General features: G+C 43.2%; 1 protein-coding gene across 7 annotated transcripts in view; it reads left to right on the forward strand.

The window, feature by feature from the left end:
- The window catches only part of SPATS2 (spermatogenesis associated serine rich 2), a 169,383-nt gene that overhangs the window by 75,079 nt on the left and 75,635 nt on the right, over positions 1 to 18,669 (forward strand). For all 7 annotated transcript variants that reach the window (XM_015151655.3, XM_077954127.1, XM_077954129.1 and 4 more), the window contains one exon: positions 15,324 to 15,591. In XM_015151655.3, coding sequence (XP_015007141.1) covers positions 15,567 to 15,591 — 25 coding nt within the window. In that variant the 5' untranslated portion in view covers positions 15,324 to 15,566. The remainder of the gene's footprint in view (positions 1 to 15,323; positions 15,592 to 18,669) is intronic.

The following is an 18,669-nucleotide window of genomic DNA, read 5'->3' on the forward strand; positions in this document are numbered from 1 at the left end:
TAATGTCTCTGCTCAGTTTTTATATATTTTTTAAAAATTATTTTTAAAAATCAGTTTGGGCTGGGCACAGTGCCTCAGGCCTGTAATCCTAATACTTTGGGAGGTCAGGGCGGGAGGATTGCTTGAGGCCAAGGGTTTAAGACCAGCCTGGGCAACATAGTAAGACCCTGTCTCTGCAAAAAATAAAAGAAGTTAGCTGGGTATGGTGGTATGTGCCTGTAGTTGCAGCCACCTAGCAGGCTGAGACAGAAGAATTGCTTGAGCCCAGAAGTTTGAGGTTGCAGTGAGTTATGACTGTGCCACTGCCTGGGCAACAGAGCAAGACCCTGGCTCTAAAAAAGACAAAATCCAAGCACAGGACACAGAATTGCAGCAAATGGCATTCTTTTTTTTTTGAGATGGAGTCTTGCTCTGTCACCCAGGCTGGAGTACAGTGGCACGATCTCGGCTCAGTGCAAGCAAGCCGGGTTCACACCATTCTTCTGCCTCAGCCTCCTGAGTAGCTGGGAATACAGGCACCCACCACCACGCCTGACTTTTTTTTTTGTATTTTTAGTGGAGATGGGCTTTCACCGTGTTAGCCAGGATGGTCTCGATCTACTGACCTCGTGATCCACCCACTTCGGCCTCCCAAAGTACGGGGATTACAGGCGTAAGCCACTGCACCCAGCCACTAAGTAGCTAACCAGATATTAGAACGTCCACCCTTCTTTGTGACACCTGAGCTCACAAGTGAACTCTGCTTCCAAGTACTCCTGCAGAGTATACCACAAGCCTGTCTGTATTCTCAAGCCATCCACTTCAGTTCATGTGACCACACTTACATGTCAGCAACAGAAGACAGCACACATCATATAGCATTTATAGTAGTTGTCAGAGATGTAGGGGAAATACAAGTATTGGTTCACTTAATACATTCAACTAATGTGGGCTATCTAAGAACAAAACTCACTTAAAGTTTTCCAACAGATGTAGATGTTCTTTGAATACAAAAAACATTCATAAATCATTTGCTATTATTGCTCTCTGCATACCCTCTCACCAAAGCCTCAGAATTGAGAGACACATAACACCAAGTTAAAAAATATCCATTATGGGTCAGGCATGGTGACTCAAGCATATAATCCTAGCACTTTGGGAGGCTGAGGCAGGAGGATTGCTTGAGCCTAGGAGTTGGAGACTAGACTGTGCAACATGAAGTGAATCCCTGTCTCTACAAAAGATAAAAAAAATTAGCCAGGCGTGGTGGTGCAACTCAGGAGGCTGAGGTGGGAGGATCATCTGAGCCTAGGAGGTAGAGTTTGCAGTGAGCCAAGATCACACCGCTGCACTCCAGCTTGGGTGACAGAGTGAGGCTCTGTCTTAAAAAAAAAAGAAAAAGTCTGTTCCGCACCACCAAATTTTGTCATGTGCTCTTACCTCTCCTCGTTCATGCTAGCCTTTCATGTCTCAGCACCACCATCAATCACACATGAAGTTTCAAAAGTACACACAGCCTTTACCCTTGCCTTCGTAGCATTGATGAGATTTCATAAACTAAAGGATCTGCTCAGTTTTTACTGTTTTTGTTTTTTTTAATTAAAAAAAAAAACTTTAAAGTCTGGCTTGCTGAAATTACATCTGTATCTATTATCCTACTGGTCAGTTAGCGATTGGTTAAAGGTTGTACTAAAACACCATGAGCCAGTAAAGCTTGCACCCTCTGCCTATAGATCTTTGTGTGTTGGTGACCGCCTTCAAAGCTCATAATTTTTACTTTCCACTGGGCCTTTCTGAGTCTTTGCTGCTGCTATGTGTACGCTTATGGTCAGCCAGAGGTGTGTGGATAGTTTGGACTTTCTCCAATATCTGCATCATGAATGTGTGGAACATTTACCAAGGTCCCCTGTAGTCTTTGTTTTCTGACACAGGGTCTCGCTCTGTTGCTTAGGCTAGAGTTCAGTGGCACAGTCATGGCTCACTGCAGCCTCAACTTCCCAAGCTCAAGCAGTGCTCCCACTTTAGACTTCTGAGTAGCTGGGACCACAGGTGTGTGCTACCATCCCTGGCTAATTTTTTAATTTTATTTTTTGTTGAGGTGGGATCTTACTCTGTTGCCAGGCTATGTTTGTTTGTTTGTTTGTGACTGGGTCTTGTTCTGTTGCCTAGGCTGATGTGCAGTGGCACAGTCATGGCTCACTGCAGCCTCGACCTCCTGGGCTCAAGCCATCCTCCCACCTCACCCTCCTGAGTAGCTGGGAGTACAGGCACACATCCCCATGCCCAGCTAATTTTTTTTACTTTTTGTAGAGACACAGTCTTGCTATGATGCCCCGGCTGGTCTTGATCTCCTGGGCTAAAGCAGTCCCCCCACCTTGGCCTCCCAAAGTGCTGGGACTACAGGCATGAGCCATAGTGCCCAGGTCCCTTAGTCTTGTTTCTGGATTTCCCTTTTAAATTTCTATCCAATCTCCTGTTCTGTTGCTTGCACCAGCCATGACAGCAACCTCAGGCTAGCTGAGCCCTTGGTCTTGCTTGTTTGCCACCAAGAAAGCGAACTGTTACTGCCTGTGGGCATGGGGTTTTTCTGTGCTTTGCTTCACAAGTCAGCCCCCTCTGTCAGTGAAGCTGCTGGTTTTCATGGCTTTCCCTACCTTGGTAGAACTACCTTTCCCACTCACTTAGGGGTATGTCATGGGAGCAGCCGTAGACTGCCGCTGTTCTTACCGCAGGTTCAGTAGGTTTCTTGTGAATAACCACAGAGAAGATAACATTTGATAAAAGACCTGAAGGAGATTGAGGAAGTATTCCATGTAGATAACTGTGGGAAATAACATTCCTGGCAGAGGGAACACCTTCAGGGCCCTAAGGTGAGAGCGTATCTAGAGTGTAAAAGGGATGATAAAGAGGCTCCAGTGTGGCTCCAGTGGAGTAAAGGTAAAGGAAGGACATCAGAACAGACAAGACCGCTTAGGCCACTGTAAGGACTGGCTTTTATTTTAAATGAAATGGGGAGCTTCCCGAGAGCTTTCAGCAGCAGAATTGGGACATATGCTGTCTTATAATTTTAATAGCAGCCATAGTGAAATAGAAGTGAGAATGGCAGAATAGAAGACTCAGGATGAGAGATTCTCATGATTTCGACAAGGGTAGTAGCAGTGGAGGTGGTGAGAAGTGGTTCAACTCTGGATGTATTTTAAAGGTGGAACAGATGGGATTCTTCTGATGGATTGGAGGTGGTAGGGAATGAACAGATTCAGGTCTTTACTGAAAGGGAAATTTCCTGTTTATTATCTGTAAATGATTTTTCTGTTCCCTTTATTGAGTCCCATAATTTTTTTTTTTTTTTTTTTTTTTTTGAGATGAAGTCTTGCTCTGTCACCTGGCTGGAGTGCAGTAGTGTAATCTCAGCTCACTGCAACCTCCACCTCCCGGGTTCAAGCGATTCTCCTGCCTCAGCTTCCCGAGTAACTGGGACTGCAGGCACGTGCCACCACGCCCGGATAATTTTTTGTATTTTTAGTAGAGACGGGTTTCACCATGTTAGCCAGGATGATCTCAATCTCCTGACCTCGTGATCCGCCAACCCTGGCCTCCCAAAGTGCTAGGATTACAGGCGTGAGCCACTGCGCCTGGCCAAGTCCTATAATTTCTAAGTCCTTGTATTGATTCCAGTTATTCTTAGATTGGATCATTTTTTGTTCCCTAATGTTCTATTATAATTGCTTTTCTCTGTTTTTTTCTTCTGAAGGGTTTGTTTCATTCCATTCATTCTATTTTCATCTGTGTCTATTCTGTTTCTTGCTATTTCTGACTTATTGGATCCATAATTTTTTCCAGTTTTTCTTTAACTTTGCAATCAGATTTATTTTTCTTCTATTTTTATCGTTTATTTTATAGTTTTTTTTTATTTTTATACTTTAAGTTCTAGGGCACATGTGCACAACGTGCAGGTTTGTTACATATGTATACTTGTGCCATGTTGGTGTGCTGCACCCATCAACTCGTCAGCACCCATCAACTCATCATTTACATCAGGTATAACTCCCGATGCCATCCCTCCCCCGAGCCCCCTCCCCATAATAGGCCCCGGTGTGTGATGCTCCCCTTCCAGAGTCCAGGTGATCTCATTGTTCAGTTCCCACCTATGAGTGAGAACATGTGGTGTTTGGTTTTCTGTTCTTGTGATAGTTTGCTGAGAATGGTGGTTTCCAGCTGCATCCGTGTCCCTACAAAGGACATGAATTCATCCTTTTTTATGGCTGCATAGTATTCCATGGTGTATATATGCCACATTTTCTTCCCCCTTTCTTTTTTTTTTTTTTTTTTTTTTTTTTTTGAGACGGAGTCTCGCTCTGTCGCCCAGGCTGGAGTGCAGTGGCTGGATCTCAGGATCTCAGCTCACTGCAAGCTCCGCCTCCCGGGTTCACGCCATTCTCCTGCCTCAGCCTCCCGAGTGGCTGGGACTACAGGCGCCTGCCACCTCGCCCGGCTAGTTTTTTTTTTTTTTTTTTGGTATTTTTAAGTAGAGACGGGGTTTCACCGGGTTAGCCAGGATGGTCTCGATCTCCTGACCTCGTGATCCGCCCATCTCGGCCTCCCAAAGTGCTGGGATTACAGGCTTGAGCCACTGCGCCCAGCTGTGCCACATTTTCTTAATCCAGTCTGTCACTGATGGACATTTGGGTTGATTCCAAGTCTTTGCTATTGTGAATAGTGCAATAAACATACATGTGCATGTGTCTTTATAACAGCATGATTTATAATCCTTTGGGTATATACCCAGTAATGGGATGGCTGGGTCATATGGTATTTCTAGTTCTAGATCCTTGAGGAATCGCCATATTGTTTTCCACAATGGTTGAACCAGTTTACAATCCCACCAACAGTGTAAAAGTGTTCCTATTTCTTTTTTTTTTTTTGAGACGGAGCCTCGCTCTGTCGCCCAGGCTGGAGTGCAGTGGCGGGATCTCGGCTCACTGCAAGCTCCGCCTCCCGGGTTCACACCATTCTCCTGCCTCAGCCTCCCGAGTAGCTGGGACTACAGGAGCCCGCCACCGTGCCCGGCTAATTTTTTGTATTTTTAGTAGAGACGGGGTTTCACCGTGTTAGCCAGGATGGTCTCGATCTCCTGACCTCGTGATCCGCCCGCCTCGGCCTCCCAAAGTGCTGGGATTACAGGCGTGAGCCACCGAGTCCGGCCAAGTGTTCCTATTTCTCCACATCCTCACCAGCACCTGTTGTTTCCTGACTTTTTAATGATTGCCATTCTAACTGGTGTGAGATGGTATCTCATTGTGGTTTTGATTTGCATTTCTCTGATGACCAGTGATGATGAGCATTTTTTCACGTGTCTGTGGGCTGTATGCATATCTTCTTTTGAGAAATGTCTGTTCATATCCTTTGCCCACTTTTTGATGGGGTTGTTTGTTTTTTTCTCGTAAATTTGTTTGAGTTCTTTGTAGGTTGTGGATATTAGCCCTTTGTCAGATGAGTAGATTGCAAAAATTTTCTCCCATTCTGTAGGTTGCCTGTTCACTCTGATGGTAGTTTCTTTTGCTGTGCAGAAGCTCTTTAGTTTAATTAGATCCCATTTGTCAATTTTGGCTTTTGTTGCCATTGCTTTTGATGTTTTAGACGTGAAGTCCTTGCCCATGCCTATGTCCTGAATGGTATTCCCTAGGTTTTCTTCTAGGGTTTTTATGGTTTTAGGTCTAACATTTAAGTCTCTCATCCATCTTGAATTAATTTTCATATAAGGAGTAAGGAAAGGATCCAGTTTCAGCTTTCTACTCACGGCTAGCCAATTTTCCCAGCACCATTTATTAAATAGGGAATCCTTTCCCCATTTCTTGTTTTTCTCAGGTTTGTCAAAGATCAGATGGCTGTAGATGTGTGGTATTGTTTCTGAGGGCTCTGTTCTGTTCCATTGGTCTATATCTCTGTTTTGGTACCAGTTCCATGCTGTTTTGGTTACTGTAGCCTTGTAGTATAGTTTGAAGTCAGGTAGCGTGATGCCTCCAGCTTTGTTCTTTTGACTTAGGATTGTCTTGGCAATGTGGGCTCTTTTGTAGTTCCATATGAACTTTAAAGCAGTTTTTTCCAATTCTGTGAAGAAAGTCATTGGTAGCTTGATGGGGATGGCATTGAATCTATAAATTACCTTGGGCAGTATGGCCATTTTCACAATATTGATTCTTCCTATCCATGAACATGGTATGTTCTTCAATTTGTTTGTGTCCTCTTTTATTTCACTGAGCAGTGGTTTGTAGTTCTCCTTGAAGAGGTGCTTTACATCCCTTGTAAGTTGGATTCCTAGGTATTTTATTCTCTTTGAAGCAATTGTGAATGGAAGTTCATTCATGATTTGGCTCTCTGTTTGTTACTGGTGTATAAGAATGCTTGTGATTTTTGCACATTAATTTTGTATCCTGAGACTTTGCTGAAGTTGCTTATCAGCTTAAGGAGATTTTGGGCTGAGACAATGGGGTTTTCTAAATATACAATCATGTCATCTGCAAACAGGGACAATTTGACTTCTTTTCCTAACTGAATACCCTTTATTTCTTTCTCTTGCCTGATTGCCCTAGCCAGAACTTCCAACACTATGTTGAATAGGAGTGGTGAGAGAGGGCATCCCTGTCTTGTGCCAGTTTTCAAAGGAAATGCTTCCAGTTTTTGCCCATTCAGTATGATATTGGCTGTGGGTTTGTCATAAATAGCGCTTATTATTTTGAGATACATTCCATCAATACCGAATTTATTGAGAGTTTTTAGCATGAAAGGTTGAATTTTGTCAAAGGCCTTTTCTGCATCTATTGAGATAATCATGTGGTTTTTGTCTTTGGTTCTGCTTATATGCTGGATTACGTTTATTGATTTGCATATGTTGAACCAGCCTTGCATCCCAGGGATGAAGCCCATTTGATCATGGTGGATAAGCTTTTTGATGTGCTGCTGGATTCGGCTTGCCAGTATTTTACTGAGGATTTTTGCATCGATGTTCATCAGGGATATTGGTCTAAAATTCTCTTTTTTTGTTGTGTCTCTGCCAGGCTTTGGTATCAGGATGATGTTGGCCTCATGAAATGAGTTAGGGAGGATTCCCTCTTTTTCTATTGATTGGAATAGTTTCAGAAGGAATGGTACCAGCTCCTCCTTGTACTTGTGGTAGAATTCAGCTGTGAATCCGTCTGGTCCTGGACTTTTTTTGGTTGGTAGGCTATTAATGATTGCCTCAATTTCAGAGCCTGCTATTGGTCTATTCAGGGATTCCACTTCTTCCTGGTTTATTCTTGGGAGAGTGTAAGTGTCCAGGAAATTATCCATTTCTTCTAGGTTTTCTAGTTTATTTGCGTAGAGGTGTTTATAGTATTCTCTGATGGTAGTTTGTATTTCTGTGGGGTCGGTGGTAATATCCCCTTCATCATTTTTTATTGTGTCTATTTGATTCTTCTCTCTTTTCTTCTTTATTAGTCTTGCTAGTGGTCTATCAATTTTGTTGATCTTTTCAAAAAACCAGCTCCTGGATTCATTGATTTTTTGGAGGGTTTTTTGTGTCTCTATCTCCTTCAGTTCTGCTCTGATCTTAGTTATTTTTTGCCTTCTGCTAGCTTTTGAATGTGTTTGCTCTTGCTTCTCTAGTTCTTTTAATTGCGATGTTAGAGTGTCAATTTTAGATCTTTCCTGCTTTCTCTTGTGGGCATTTAGTGCTATAAATTTCCCTCTACACACTGCTTTAAATGTGTCCCAGAGATTCTGGTAAGTTGTATCTTTGTTCTCATTGGTTTCAAAGAACATCTTTATTTCTGCCTTCATTTCGTTATGTACCTAGTAGTCATTCAGGATCAGGTTGTTCAGTTTCCATGTAGTTGAGCGGTTTTGATTGAGTTTCTTAGTCCTGAGTTCTAGTTTGATTGCACTGTGGTCTGAGAGACAGTTTGTTATACCTTCTGTTCTTTTACATTTGCTGAGGAGTGCTTTACTTCCAACTATGTGGTCAATTTTGGAATAAGTGCAATGTGGTGCTGAGAAGAATGTATATTCTGTTGATTTGGGATGGAGACTTCTGTAGATGTCTATTAGGTCCGCTTGGTGCAGAGTTGAGTTCAATTCCTGGATATCCTTGTTAACGTTCTGTCTCGTTGATCTGTCTAATGTTGACAGTGGGGTGTTGAAGTCTCCCATTATTATTGTATGGGAGTCTAAGTCTCTTTGTAAGTCTCTAAGGACTTGCTTTATGAATCTGGGTGCTCCTGTATTGGGTGCATATACATTTAGGATAGTTAGCTCTTCCTGTTGAATTGATTCCTTTACCACTATGTAATGGCCTTCTTTGTCTCTTTTGATCTTTGATGGTTTAAAGTCTGTTTTATCAGAGACTAGTATTGCAACCCCTGCTTATTTTTGTTCTCCATTTGCTTGGTAGATCTTCCTCCATCCCTGTATTTCGAGCCTATGTGTGTCTCTGCATGTGAGATGGGTCTCCTGAATACAGCAAACTGATGGGTCTTGACTCTTTATCCAGTTTGCCAGTCTGTGTCTTTTAATTGGACCATTTAGTCCATTTACATTTAAGGTTAATATTGTTATGTGTGAACTTGATCCTGTCATTGTGATATTAGCTGGTTATTTTGCTCGTTAGTTGATGCAGTTTCTTCCTAGCATCGATGGTCTTTACATTTTGGCATGTTTTTGCAATGGCTGGTACCGGTTGTTCCTTTCCATGTTTAGTGCTTCCTTCAGGATCTCTTGTAGGGCAGGCCTGGTGGTGACAAAATCTCTAAGCATTTGCTTGTCTGTAAAGGATTTTGTTTCTCCTTCATTGATGAAACTTAGTTTGGCTGGATATGAAATTCTGGGTTGAAAATTCTTTTGTTTAAGAATGTTGAATATTGGCCCCCACTCTCTTCTGGCTTGTAGAGTTTCTGCCAAGAGATCTGCTGTTAGTCTGATGGGCTTCCCTTTGTGGGTAACCCGACCTTTCTCTCTGGCTGCCCTTAACATTTTTTCCTTCATTTCAACTTTAGTGAATCTGACAATTACGTGTCTTGGAGTTGCTCTTCTCAAGGAGTATCTTTGTGGCGTTCTTTGTATTTCCTGAATTTGAATGTTGGCCTGCCTTACTAGGTTGGGGAAGTTCTCCTGGATGATATCCTGAAGAGTGTTTTCCAACTTGGTTCCATTTTCCTCCTCACTCTCAGGCACACCAATCAGATGTAGATTTGGTCTTTTCACATAATCCCATATTTCTTGGAGGCTTTGTTCATGTCTTTTTTTTTTTGAGACGGAGTCTCGCTCTGTCGCCCAGGTTGGAGTGCAGTGGCGCGATCTCGGCTCACTGCAAGCTCCGCCTCCCAGGTTTACGCCATTCTCCTGCCTCAGCCTCCCGAGTAGCTGGGACTACAGGCGCCTGCCACCTCGCCCGGCTAGTTTTTTTTTTGTATTTTTGTAGAGACGGGGTTTCACTGTGTTAGCCAGGATGGTCTCGATCTCCTGACCTCGTGATCTGCCCGTCTCGGCCTCCCAAAGTGCTGGGATTACAGGCTTGAGCCACCGCGCCCAGCCTGTTCATTTCTTTTTCCTTTTTTTTCTCTAGACTTCTCGCTTCATTTCATTCATTTGATCTTCAATCAGTGATACTCTTTCTTCCAGTTGATTGAGTCGGAAGCTTGTGCATTTGTCACATATTTCTTGTGTCATGGTTTTTATCTCTGTCAGTTCGTTTATGGCCTTCTCTGCATTGATTATTCTAGTTATCCATTCTTCCATTCTTTTTTCAAGATTTTTAGTTTCTTTGCGTTGGGTATGTAGTTCCTCCTTTAGCTCTGAGAAGTTTGATCGACTGAAGCCTTCTCCTCTCAACTCGTCAAAGTCATTCTCCATCCAGCTTTGATCCGTTGCTGGTGATGAGCTGCCTTCCTTTGGAGGGGGAGGTGCGCTCTGATTTTTTGAATTTCCAGCTTTTCTGCCCTGCTTTTTCCCCATCTTTGTGGTTTTATCTGCCTTTGGTCTTTGATACTGGTGACGTACTGATGGGATTTTGGTGTGGGTGTCCTTTCTGTTTGTTAGTTTTCCTTCTAACAGTCAGGACCCTCAGCTGTAGGTCTGTTGGAGATTGCTTGAGGTCCACTCCAGACCCTGTTTGCCTGGGTATCAGCAGCAGAGGCTGCAGAAGATAAAATATTGCTAAACAGCGAGTGCTGCTGTCTGATTCTTGCTCTGGAAGCTTCGTCTCAGGGGTGTACCCCGCCATGTGAGGTGTGAGGTGTCAGTCTGCACCTAGTGGAGGATGTCTCCCAGTTAAGCTACTCAGGGGTCAGGGACCCACTTGAGCAGGCAGTCTGTCCGTTCTCAGATCTCAACCTCCATGCTGGGAGATCCACTGCTCTCTTCAAAGCTGTCAGGCAGAGTCATTAACATCTGCAGAGGTTTCTGCTGCTTTTTGTTAACTATGCCCTGTCCCCAGAGGTAGAGTCTACAGAGACAGGCAGGCCTCCCTGAGCTGTGGTGGGCTCCACCCAGTTCGAGCTTCTGCGCGGCTTTGTTTACCTACTGAAGCCTCAGCAATGGCGGGCACCCCTCCCCCAGCCTCGCTGCCGCCTTGCAGTTAGATCTCAGACTGCTGTGCTAGCAATGAGGGACGCTCCGTGGGCATGGAACCCTCTGGGCCAGGTGTGGGATATAATCTCCTGGTGTGCCGTTTGCTATGACTCTTGGTAAAGCACAGTATTAGGGTGGGAGTTACCCGATTTTCCAGGTGTTGTGTGTCTCAGTTTCACTTGGCTAGGAAAAGGGATTCCCTTCCCCTTTGTACTTCCCAGGTGAGGCGATGCCTCGCCCTGCTTCAGCTCTCGCTGGTCGGGCTGCACAAGCTGACCAGCACCAATTGTCCAGCACTTCCCAGTGAGATGAACCCGGTACCTCAGTTGAAAATGCAGAAATCACCCATCTTCTGTGTCGCTCACTCTGGGAGCTGGAGGCTGGAGCTGTTCCTATTTGGCCATCTTGCTCCCGACCTATAGTTTTTTTTTAAATTCAACTTGAATTCACATTCTCATTTGAAATATTCAAATAAGTATTCAAGGAGGAACCTACTTTTGGTTTGAGGGCTTATATTGTTTTCCAGATTGGGTTCTTCATCTGTTGCATGGAAATTTCTTCTCTCATTGTATTTCTCTTTTTTTATAGTAGGTTTGATAGTTGCTATGTCATTTTTGTTTATCTTCTTCATGTTACATGTGGATAGCTCTGTTTACACCTTTTTGTTTGTAGCTACAGAGTATAGATGAAATATCCTTGATATGTTTCTAGTCTTCTTTGGGACCTATCTCACGCACCCCTGCTCATCCACTATGGTTAGTTGTCGATTGTTGCTTTCATCCTCTTTTCATTTTTCTTTTTCTTTTTCTTTTCTTTTTTTGACATGGAGTTTTGCTCTTGTTGCCCAGGCTGGAATGCAGTGGTGTGATCTTGGCTCACTGCAACCTCCACCTCCCAGGTCCAAGCAATTCTCCTTCTTCAGCCTCCCGAGTAGCTGGGATTACAGGCATGCACCACCATGCCCAGCTAATTTTGTGTTTTTAGTAGAGGTGGGGTTTCACCATGTTGGTCAGACTGGTCTACCTCAGGTGATCCACCTGCTTCGGCCTCCCAAAGTGCTGGGATTACAGGCGTGGGCCACCATGCCTGGCCTCATCCTCTTTAACCTGAGGACATGTGCTGTTGAGAAGCTTGCCACTGAAGGGTTCAGTTATTTTTGGCAGATCTGAGTTCTGTTCTTTTTTCTAAAATCTTTTTAAGTGTGCTATATCCAGGGGTATATTCCATGTATTTCCGTAGGCTTTGGCTGGTTCTCTCAACTTGGCTCAGTGTTCTGGAAGATGGTAAGTTTCAAATACTCACACTGCTTTTCCTGAGGTCCCACTGTGGTTTGTAGAAGTTCTTAATCTTGATGAAATATTTTTAAAACTTTCACAGAATTGCCTCTTGACTCTTCAGTCTCCTCTTTTCAAATTGGAAAATATTTCTTATAAGCGTACTCTCCTTTCCTTCTTGCATTTCATTTTGTAAACGTTTTTCCAGTCAGGTGTCCAGGTATAAGAGTTCTATCATCCTATGCTTTAAAAAATTATTATTTTTCGTCCGGGCTCAGTGGCTTATGCCTGTAATCCCAGCACTTTGGGAGGCCAAGGCAGGTGGATCACGAGGTCAGGAGATCGAAACCATCCTGGCTAACACGGTGAAACCCCATCTCTACTAAAAATACAAAAAATTAGCCGGGCGCAGTGGCGGGCACCTGTAGTCCCAGCTACTCAGGAGGCTGAGGCAGGAGGATGGCGTGAACCCTTAGGTGAAGCTTGCAGTGAGCCGAGATCGCGCCACTGCAGTCTAGCCTGGGCCAAAGAGCGAGACTCCGTCTCAAAAAAAAAAAAAAAATTTCAGCTAGACATGATGGCTCATGCCTGTAATCTCACACTTTAGGAGGCCGAGGCAGATGGATTACTGGAGGTCAGGACTTCAGGACCAGCCTGGCCAACATGGCGAAACCCTGTCTCTACTAAAAATACAAAAAGTAGTCGGGTATGGTGGCAGGTGCCTGTAGTCCCAGCTCGTTGGGAGGCTGAGACAGGATTCGCTTGAACCCAGGAGGCGAAGGTTGCAGTGAGCCAAGATGGCACCATTGCACTCTAGCCTGGGCAACAAGAGCATGACTCTGTCTCTAGAGAAAAAAAAAAAAAAATTGGCCATGCGCAGTGGCTCACGCCTGTAATCCTAGCACTTTGGGAGGCTGAGGCGGGCAGATCACTTGAGGTCAGGAGTTCAAGGCCAGCCTGGCCAACATGGTGAGCCCCCATCTCTACTAAAAATACAAAAATTAGCTGGGCGTGGTGGCGGATGCCTATAATCCCACCTACTCAGGAGGCTGAGGCAGGAGAATCACTTGAACCCGAGAGGTGGAGGTTGCAGGTTCCATCTCTTTATTTATTTATTTATTTATTTATTTATTTTAATTGTTAGCTCATCTCTGCTGGCAGGAACTTATGGTTTTTTTTACCCAGGAATCTTGGGCATGTATATTTAAAATGTTTACTAATATAGAAAAACAACATTTGTATGTTTGTAATTTAAAGGAGCTTCCTGCAGTATGGACTAATCTCATTTTGATGTTTCAGTTTTCCATGTTAAAATTCCTTTGCACTTCCCTCCTTTCATGTGAAAAAACATTTTAAATGGTTTGTTTTCAAGGCATGATAAATCTAAGTACTGGCAGCTGGCCTGCAAATGTAACAAACCACACAGCTCATGCGCCTAGGAGGTCACACTAAGTGAAGCGAATGTTGAGGAGGGATCCGCCCATAAAAGGGAAGAAAGTTTCGTTATTGAGAAATCAAAACTTAAGAGGGGAAGGGAATGGGGTATAACCTTATAAGGGGGATAATAAACTTTGGCAACGTCTGGGAAGATTGTCACCCCACAGTACTTAACCACTGAGGAACTGGCGGAGGGACTTGTACGCTAAGAGATAAATTACCTGTTGTGACTGTCCCAGTGTGCTTGCCCACCTAACACCTGATCTTGCAAGACCATTATTATTATTATTTACTTATTTATTTTTTTGAGATGGAGTTTCGCTCTTGTCGCCCAGGCTGGAGTGCAATGGCGCGATCTTGGCTCACCACAACGTCCGCCTCCTGGGTTCAAGAGATTCTCCTGCCTCAGCCTCCTGAGTAGCTGGGATTACAGGCATGTACCACTACGCCCAGCTAATTTTGTATTTTTGGTAGACACGGGGTTTCTCCATGTTGGTCAGGCTGGTCTTGCACTCCCAACCTCAGGTGATCTGCCTGCCTCAGCCTCCCAAAGTGCTGGGCTTACAGGCATGAGCCACTGTACCTGGCTAGACCATTATTAAAAAGTCTCACATTTGCTGTTTTTCGAGCCTCTAAGTCCATTCTTTGGGTTTGTACGGTGAGTGTGTTTCTCAACATTTCACATCCCACCCCCATATATTTTTTACAGCTGTATTTGAGCTGGGAAACCTGAGAAGAGGTTAGATATAAGAAATTCTAGGCCGGGCGGGGTGGCTCAAGCCTGTAATCCCAGCACTTTGGGAGGCCGAGACGGGCAGATCATGAGGTCAGGAGATCGAGACCATCCTGGCTAACACGGTGAAACCCCGTCTCTACTAAAAAAATACAAAAAACTAGCTGGGCGAGCTGGTGGGCACCTATAGTCCCAGCTACTCGGGAGGCTGAGGCAGGAGAATGGCGTAAACCTGGGAGGCGGAGCTTACAGTGAGCTGAGATCCGGCCACTGCATTCCAGCCTGGGTGACAGAGCGAGACTCCGTCTCAAAAAAAAAAAAAAAAAAAGAAAAGAAATTCTAGGGTCACACCTGTAATCCCAGCACTTTCAGAGGCCAAGGCAGGCAGATCACGAGGTCAGGAGCTTGAGACCAGCCTGGTCAAGAGACCAGCCTAGCTAATATGGTGAAACATCATCTCTACTAAAAAAAAAAAAAAAAAAAAAAATACAAAAAATTAGCCAGGTGTGGTGGTGGGTGCCTGTAATCCCAGCTACTCAGGACGCTGAGGCAGGAGAATCGCTTGAACCCGGGAGGCGGAGGTTGCAGTGAGCCGAGATCACACCATTGCACTCCAGCCTGGGCAACAAGAGCGAAACTCCGTCTCAAACAAAAAACAAAACAAAAAGAAATTCTAGAGGAAGAGAATAGACCCTTGATTTGGATGGGAAGATCAGATGGCTCGTGCCTATAATCCCAGAACTCTGGGAGGCCAAAGCAGATGGATCACGAGGTGAAGAGATAAGAGACCATCCTGATCAATATGGTGAAACCCCGTCTCTACTAAAAATACAAAAATTAGCTGGGCGTGGTGTCGCACGCCTGTAGTCCCAGCTACTCGGGAGGCTGAGGCAGGAGAATCACTTGAACCTGGGAGGCAGAGGTTGCAGTGAGACAAGATCACGCCACTGTACTCCAGCCTGGCGACAGAGCAAGACTTCATCTCAAAAAAAAAAAAGAAAGATCTTGGGGAGTGGTAAGAGGTAACATTTTAGTTTGCGAAGCAGAGATGGGGATATTTCAGATGGATACAAAAGATAAGAAGACTAAGAGAACATACTTTCTAAACTAAGGGGATAATCTGATTCTAAGATTAAGTTTTCTTAAGAAAAATTCTGCTTTTCAGCAGCTACATTGTTTCTATATTACTTAAAACTAGTTTTGTACAGAGAAATACAAAAGAAACCTTGTGGATATCTCAGAAATTTTGTACAGATAGTCATTACTGTAATAGTATATGTGTGTGTTTTTCCCTCCAGAATCTCCCTGGAAAAGAAGACATGAATATCTGCAATGATACTTCCTGATAAGAAGTCGATACAAGAAAAGGAAAGGAAATTGACAGCTAGTGAGCAGAATTTCCAACAGCAGGATTTCGTATTTTTTGCTTCCAACTACACACTTCCATTGCCCACTTTTAAATCAGAGATACCTACACTCAAAATTCAGACAAGGCAAAAGGATACTTTTCTTGTATATTTTTTGAGATTGAAGAAACAGCAATGTCCAGGAAACAGAGCCAGAAGGGTAAGATACATGTGGGCATAAATTGTTAAAAGCATAGTTGTAATGATCCCCATTTATAGCTGTATATTTAAAAACTGTCCTAATGTGTTTTGAATGGTTTTACAAGTATATATGGATATTAGATTACAGCTTTGTGTATTACCAGTCTGAGAATTAATTCATATAACAATAGCTTTTCTACTCACACAAACTTATCAAATTGTGATATACTTACTATCTTGAAGATGCATTTTTGAATACTGAACATATATTACGGAGATGTGGTAAGAGGGCTAGCTTGTTGCAGGATGTTCTATGTTGTTTGAGTTGACATTTTTCTAGAGAAAGGCAGTGGAGCAAGAGTAAATGCTTCTGGTTTTTGTTTCCTTCTTTAGCTTTCCTTCCAGGATTGTTCCTCTAGCTTCTTATCTAAAGTGAAATACAGGGTGCAAAGAGTCAGGAAATAGAAGGGTAGTTATAATGGAGGGAAGGACAACAAAGATTCTGCAAAACCTTTTTCTACTTTTCTAGAAAGCTGCAAAAATTTAAAGGGACAAAGTGAACAATAGCACTAGAACTATTGTACGTAACTGGTATGCATTGATTAAAAGAATGATCATAGATATCCTGGCATTTTCCCCTCATTCAATTTAATTTCCAGTTCAAAGTTAATGTTCTTTAATTCAAAACAAAGCTTCATAGATCCAGGTCTCACATGTTAAATATGAAGAAAATGCTTTTAAAGCTGATTTTGACTTGGTAATTCAAAAACCTCATAAGAAAGTAAATAAACCAGATTTGTGGTTTCGAAAGTTGTAGTTTCATTGTGTAGTAAATCTATAGGAAGAATCTGAGCTCTAGGGAATGCTTAGATTACTAAAGCTGAACTGTTCAGTGGAATGAAATTTACCAACGGAAAAGTTTTTTTTTTATAACCCAAGTTTGTTTTTTCTTAGTTGTTATAATTCAGTTTGTTTTTTTCCCAGTTATGCTTGAAACATTGAGCATCTGTTTTTGCCCTGCAAATGAGAAATAGTATAGTAAAAATAGGTTCTGGAAAAGTTGAGCATTTAATTTTTCCTAAAAAAAGTTAACTTCAGCAAATTGCTTTGACCTTTTTAAAATGAGAGAGTCTTTATTTCATGTCTGTGTTTTGCCAGAGCTGTAAAAAAAGTATCATCGTGAAGCAGGATATTTCCCTGACCCCTTTGCAGGAGTCTCTCCTTTGCTCAGCCTGCCTCTCTCAACTCCTCATGGGAAGGAGAGTGTGGGTGAACAAGGCAGGAACTGGAGGGCTTAAGTGCTGCAACCAGCTGGCTGCTGTGGCAGCGTCCAGGCTGTGGGGTGCCTGTGACTCCCAAGGCTCCAGAGGGCATGTTATAGTGTTCTTTTCGCTCTGCCATCTGTGGACGGCTTAAGTGTTAACAGCTCAGTGGGCCCTTTGCCCCGTTGTGTGGGGTGGGTGCCCTCTGCCAGCAAGGGCAAAGGGCCAGTGTGACAGCCTTTTGTATCAGCACTTGTGGCTCCTGAGCTCTTGTCTGGCATCCAGGAAAAATGAGGTCACACGAATGAATTGAAGGATGGTAAATGCAGGAGATTTTATTGCTGATGAAAGTGGCTTTTAGCAGGAAGGGGAGCTGAAAAGGGGCTGGTGGGGTGGGGGTAGGTAATCTTTCCCTGAAGTCCAGCTGTCTCCAGCTAAATTTTTCTCCAAAGTTACACCATCAAGCTGTCCCTCTAAAGTCAACCCGCTTCTCTCCAACATCCTGACGTCCAGCTGGTTCTCTCTGCTGGCTGAGTCTGGGGTCTTTATAGGCACAGAATGGGGCAAGGCAGGGCCATGGGTGGTTTAGGAAAACATTCAAACAGGAAAACAGGGATATAAGTTCTCACTTTGGGCCGAGGTTTCAGGCATTTTGGCTTGAGGGTGGGGTTTTCACCGGTGACCCACCCTTTTCTGCCTAGAATTTCTTTGCCTCCTGTCCCCATCAGTTGCTTTTTGTAACTGGTATCTAATTACTATAAAATGAATTTAAATATTACTATAAAATGAATTTAAATTTTAGACTATAACATAGACACTAAGTGCTTACCAGTTTTGGTTGAACTTAGCCTAGATTTACACTTAATTGGAAACAAAGTAAAGCTTACATGTTGTTGGGACTTTCTCTGAAACAAATCTATTCATGTAATTCGTTTGCATGTCTGATATTTGGTCCCATGAAATATATAATATTACAATATTCCATTTATTCATTTATATGTTTAAAGTTTCATTGCTTTGGGTTTTAGTAGTCTAATCTGTAAATATACTGACTTTATCTACTTGATTATACTACATTAAAAAGAAGGGTCGGCCAGGTGCGGTGGCTCACGTCTGTAATTCCAGCACTTTGGGAGGCCAAGGTAGGTGGATCACAAGGTCAGGAGTTCGAGACCAGCCTGGCCAAGATGGTGAAACCCCATCTCTACTAAAAATAAAAAAATTAGCTGGGCGTGGTGGCACACGCCTGTAGTCCCAGCTACTCGGGAGGCTAAGGCAGGAGAATCCCCTGAACCCAGGAGGCGGAGGTTGCAGTGAGCTGAGATCACACCACTGCACTCTAGCCTGGGTGACAGAGCGAGACTCCATCTCAAAAAAAAAAAAAGGGTCTATGGTAGTCATTGTTCTTGGTGGTATTTCATTTGTAGACTCTTATTTTATAATGAGTTATGCTTTTATTCAGCAATAGACCATGTTTTCATATTTTCCTTTTGTCAGTAATACTTGTAAATTCCTTATTTAATGAAATACTTAGTGGAGTTAAACTTTAACAGCTTAAATTAAATTAAGTCAGTTTCAGTTAAAACTATTGATTACTCCAAGCCTATTAGCCAATATCTAGCGGAAGTCAGAGCTGTGCTTCTTAAGAGTGTGGTCTGTAGACCCTATTCCTGTCTGTGAACTGGAGAAGTATATAGAAATGAAGTGTGTTTAAGAACTCTTTGATAGTGATTTGACAGTGTGGCAACATCTCAGCCCTTTTAAAAACAGTTTTATTGAGGTGTAATTTAAATACCTTAAAATGTGCCCAAGTGTATAATTTGATTATTTTTAGT

Source organism: Macaca mulatta, chromosome 11 (genome assembly GCF_049350105.2).
Source record: "Macaca mulatta isolate MMU2019108-1 chromosome 11, T2T-MMU8v2.0, whole genome shotgun sequence".
Taxonomy (NCBI): Eukaryota; Metazoa; Chordata; class Mammalia; order Primates; family Cercopithecidae; genus Macaca; species Macaca mulatta.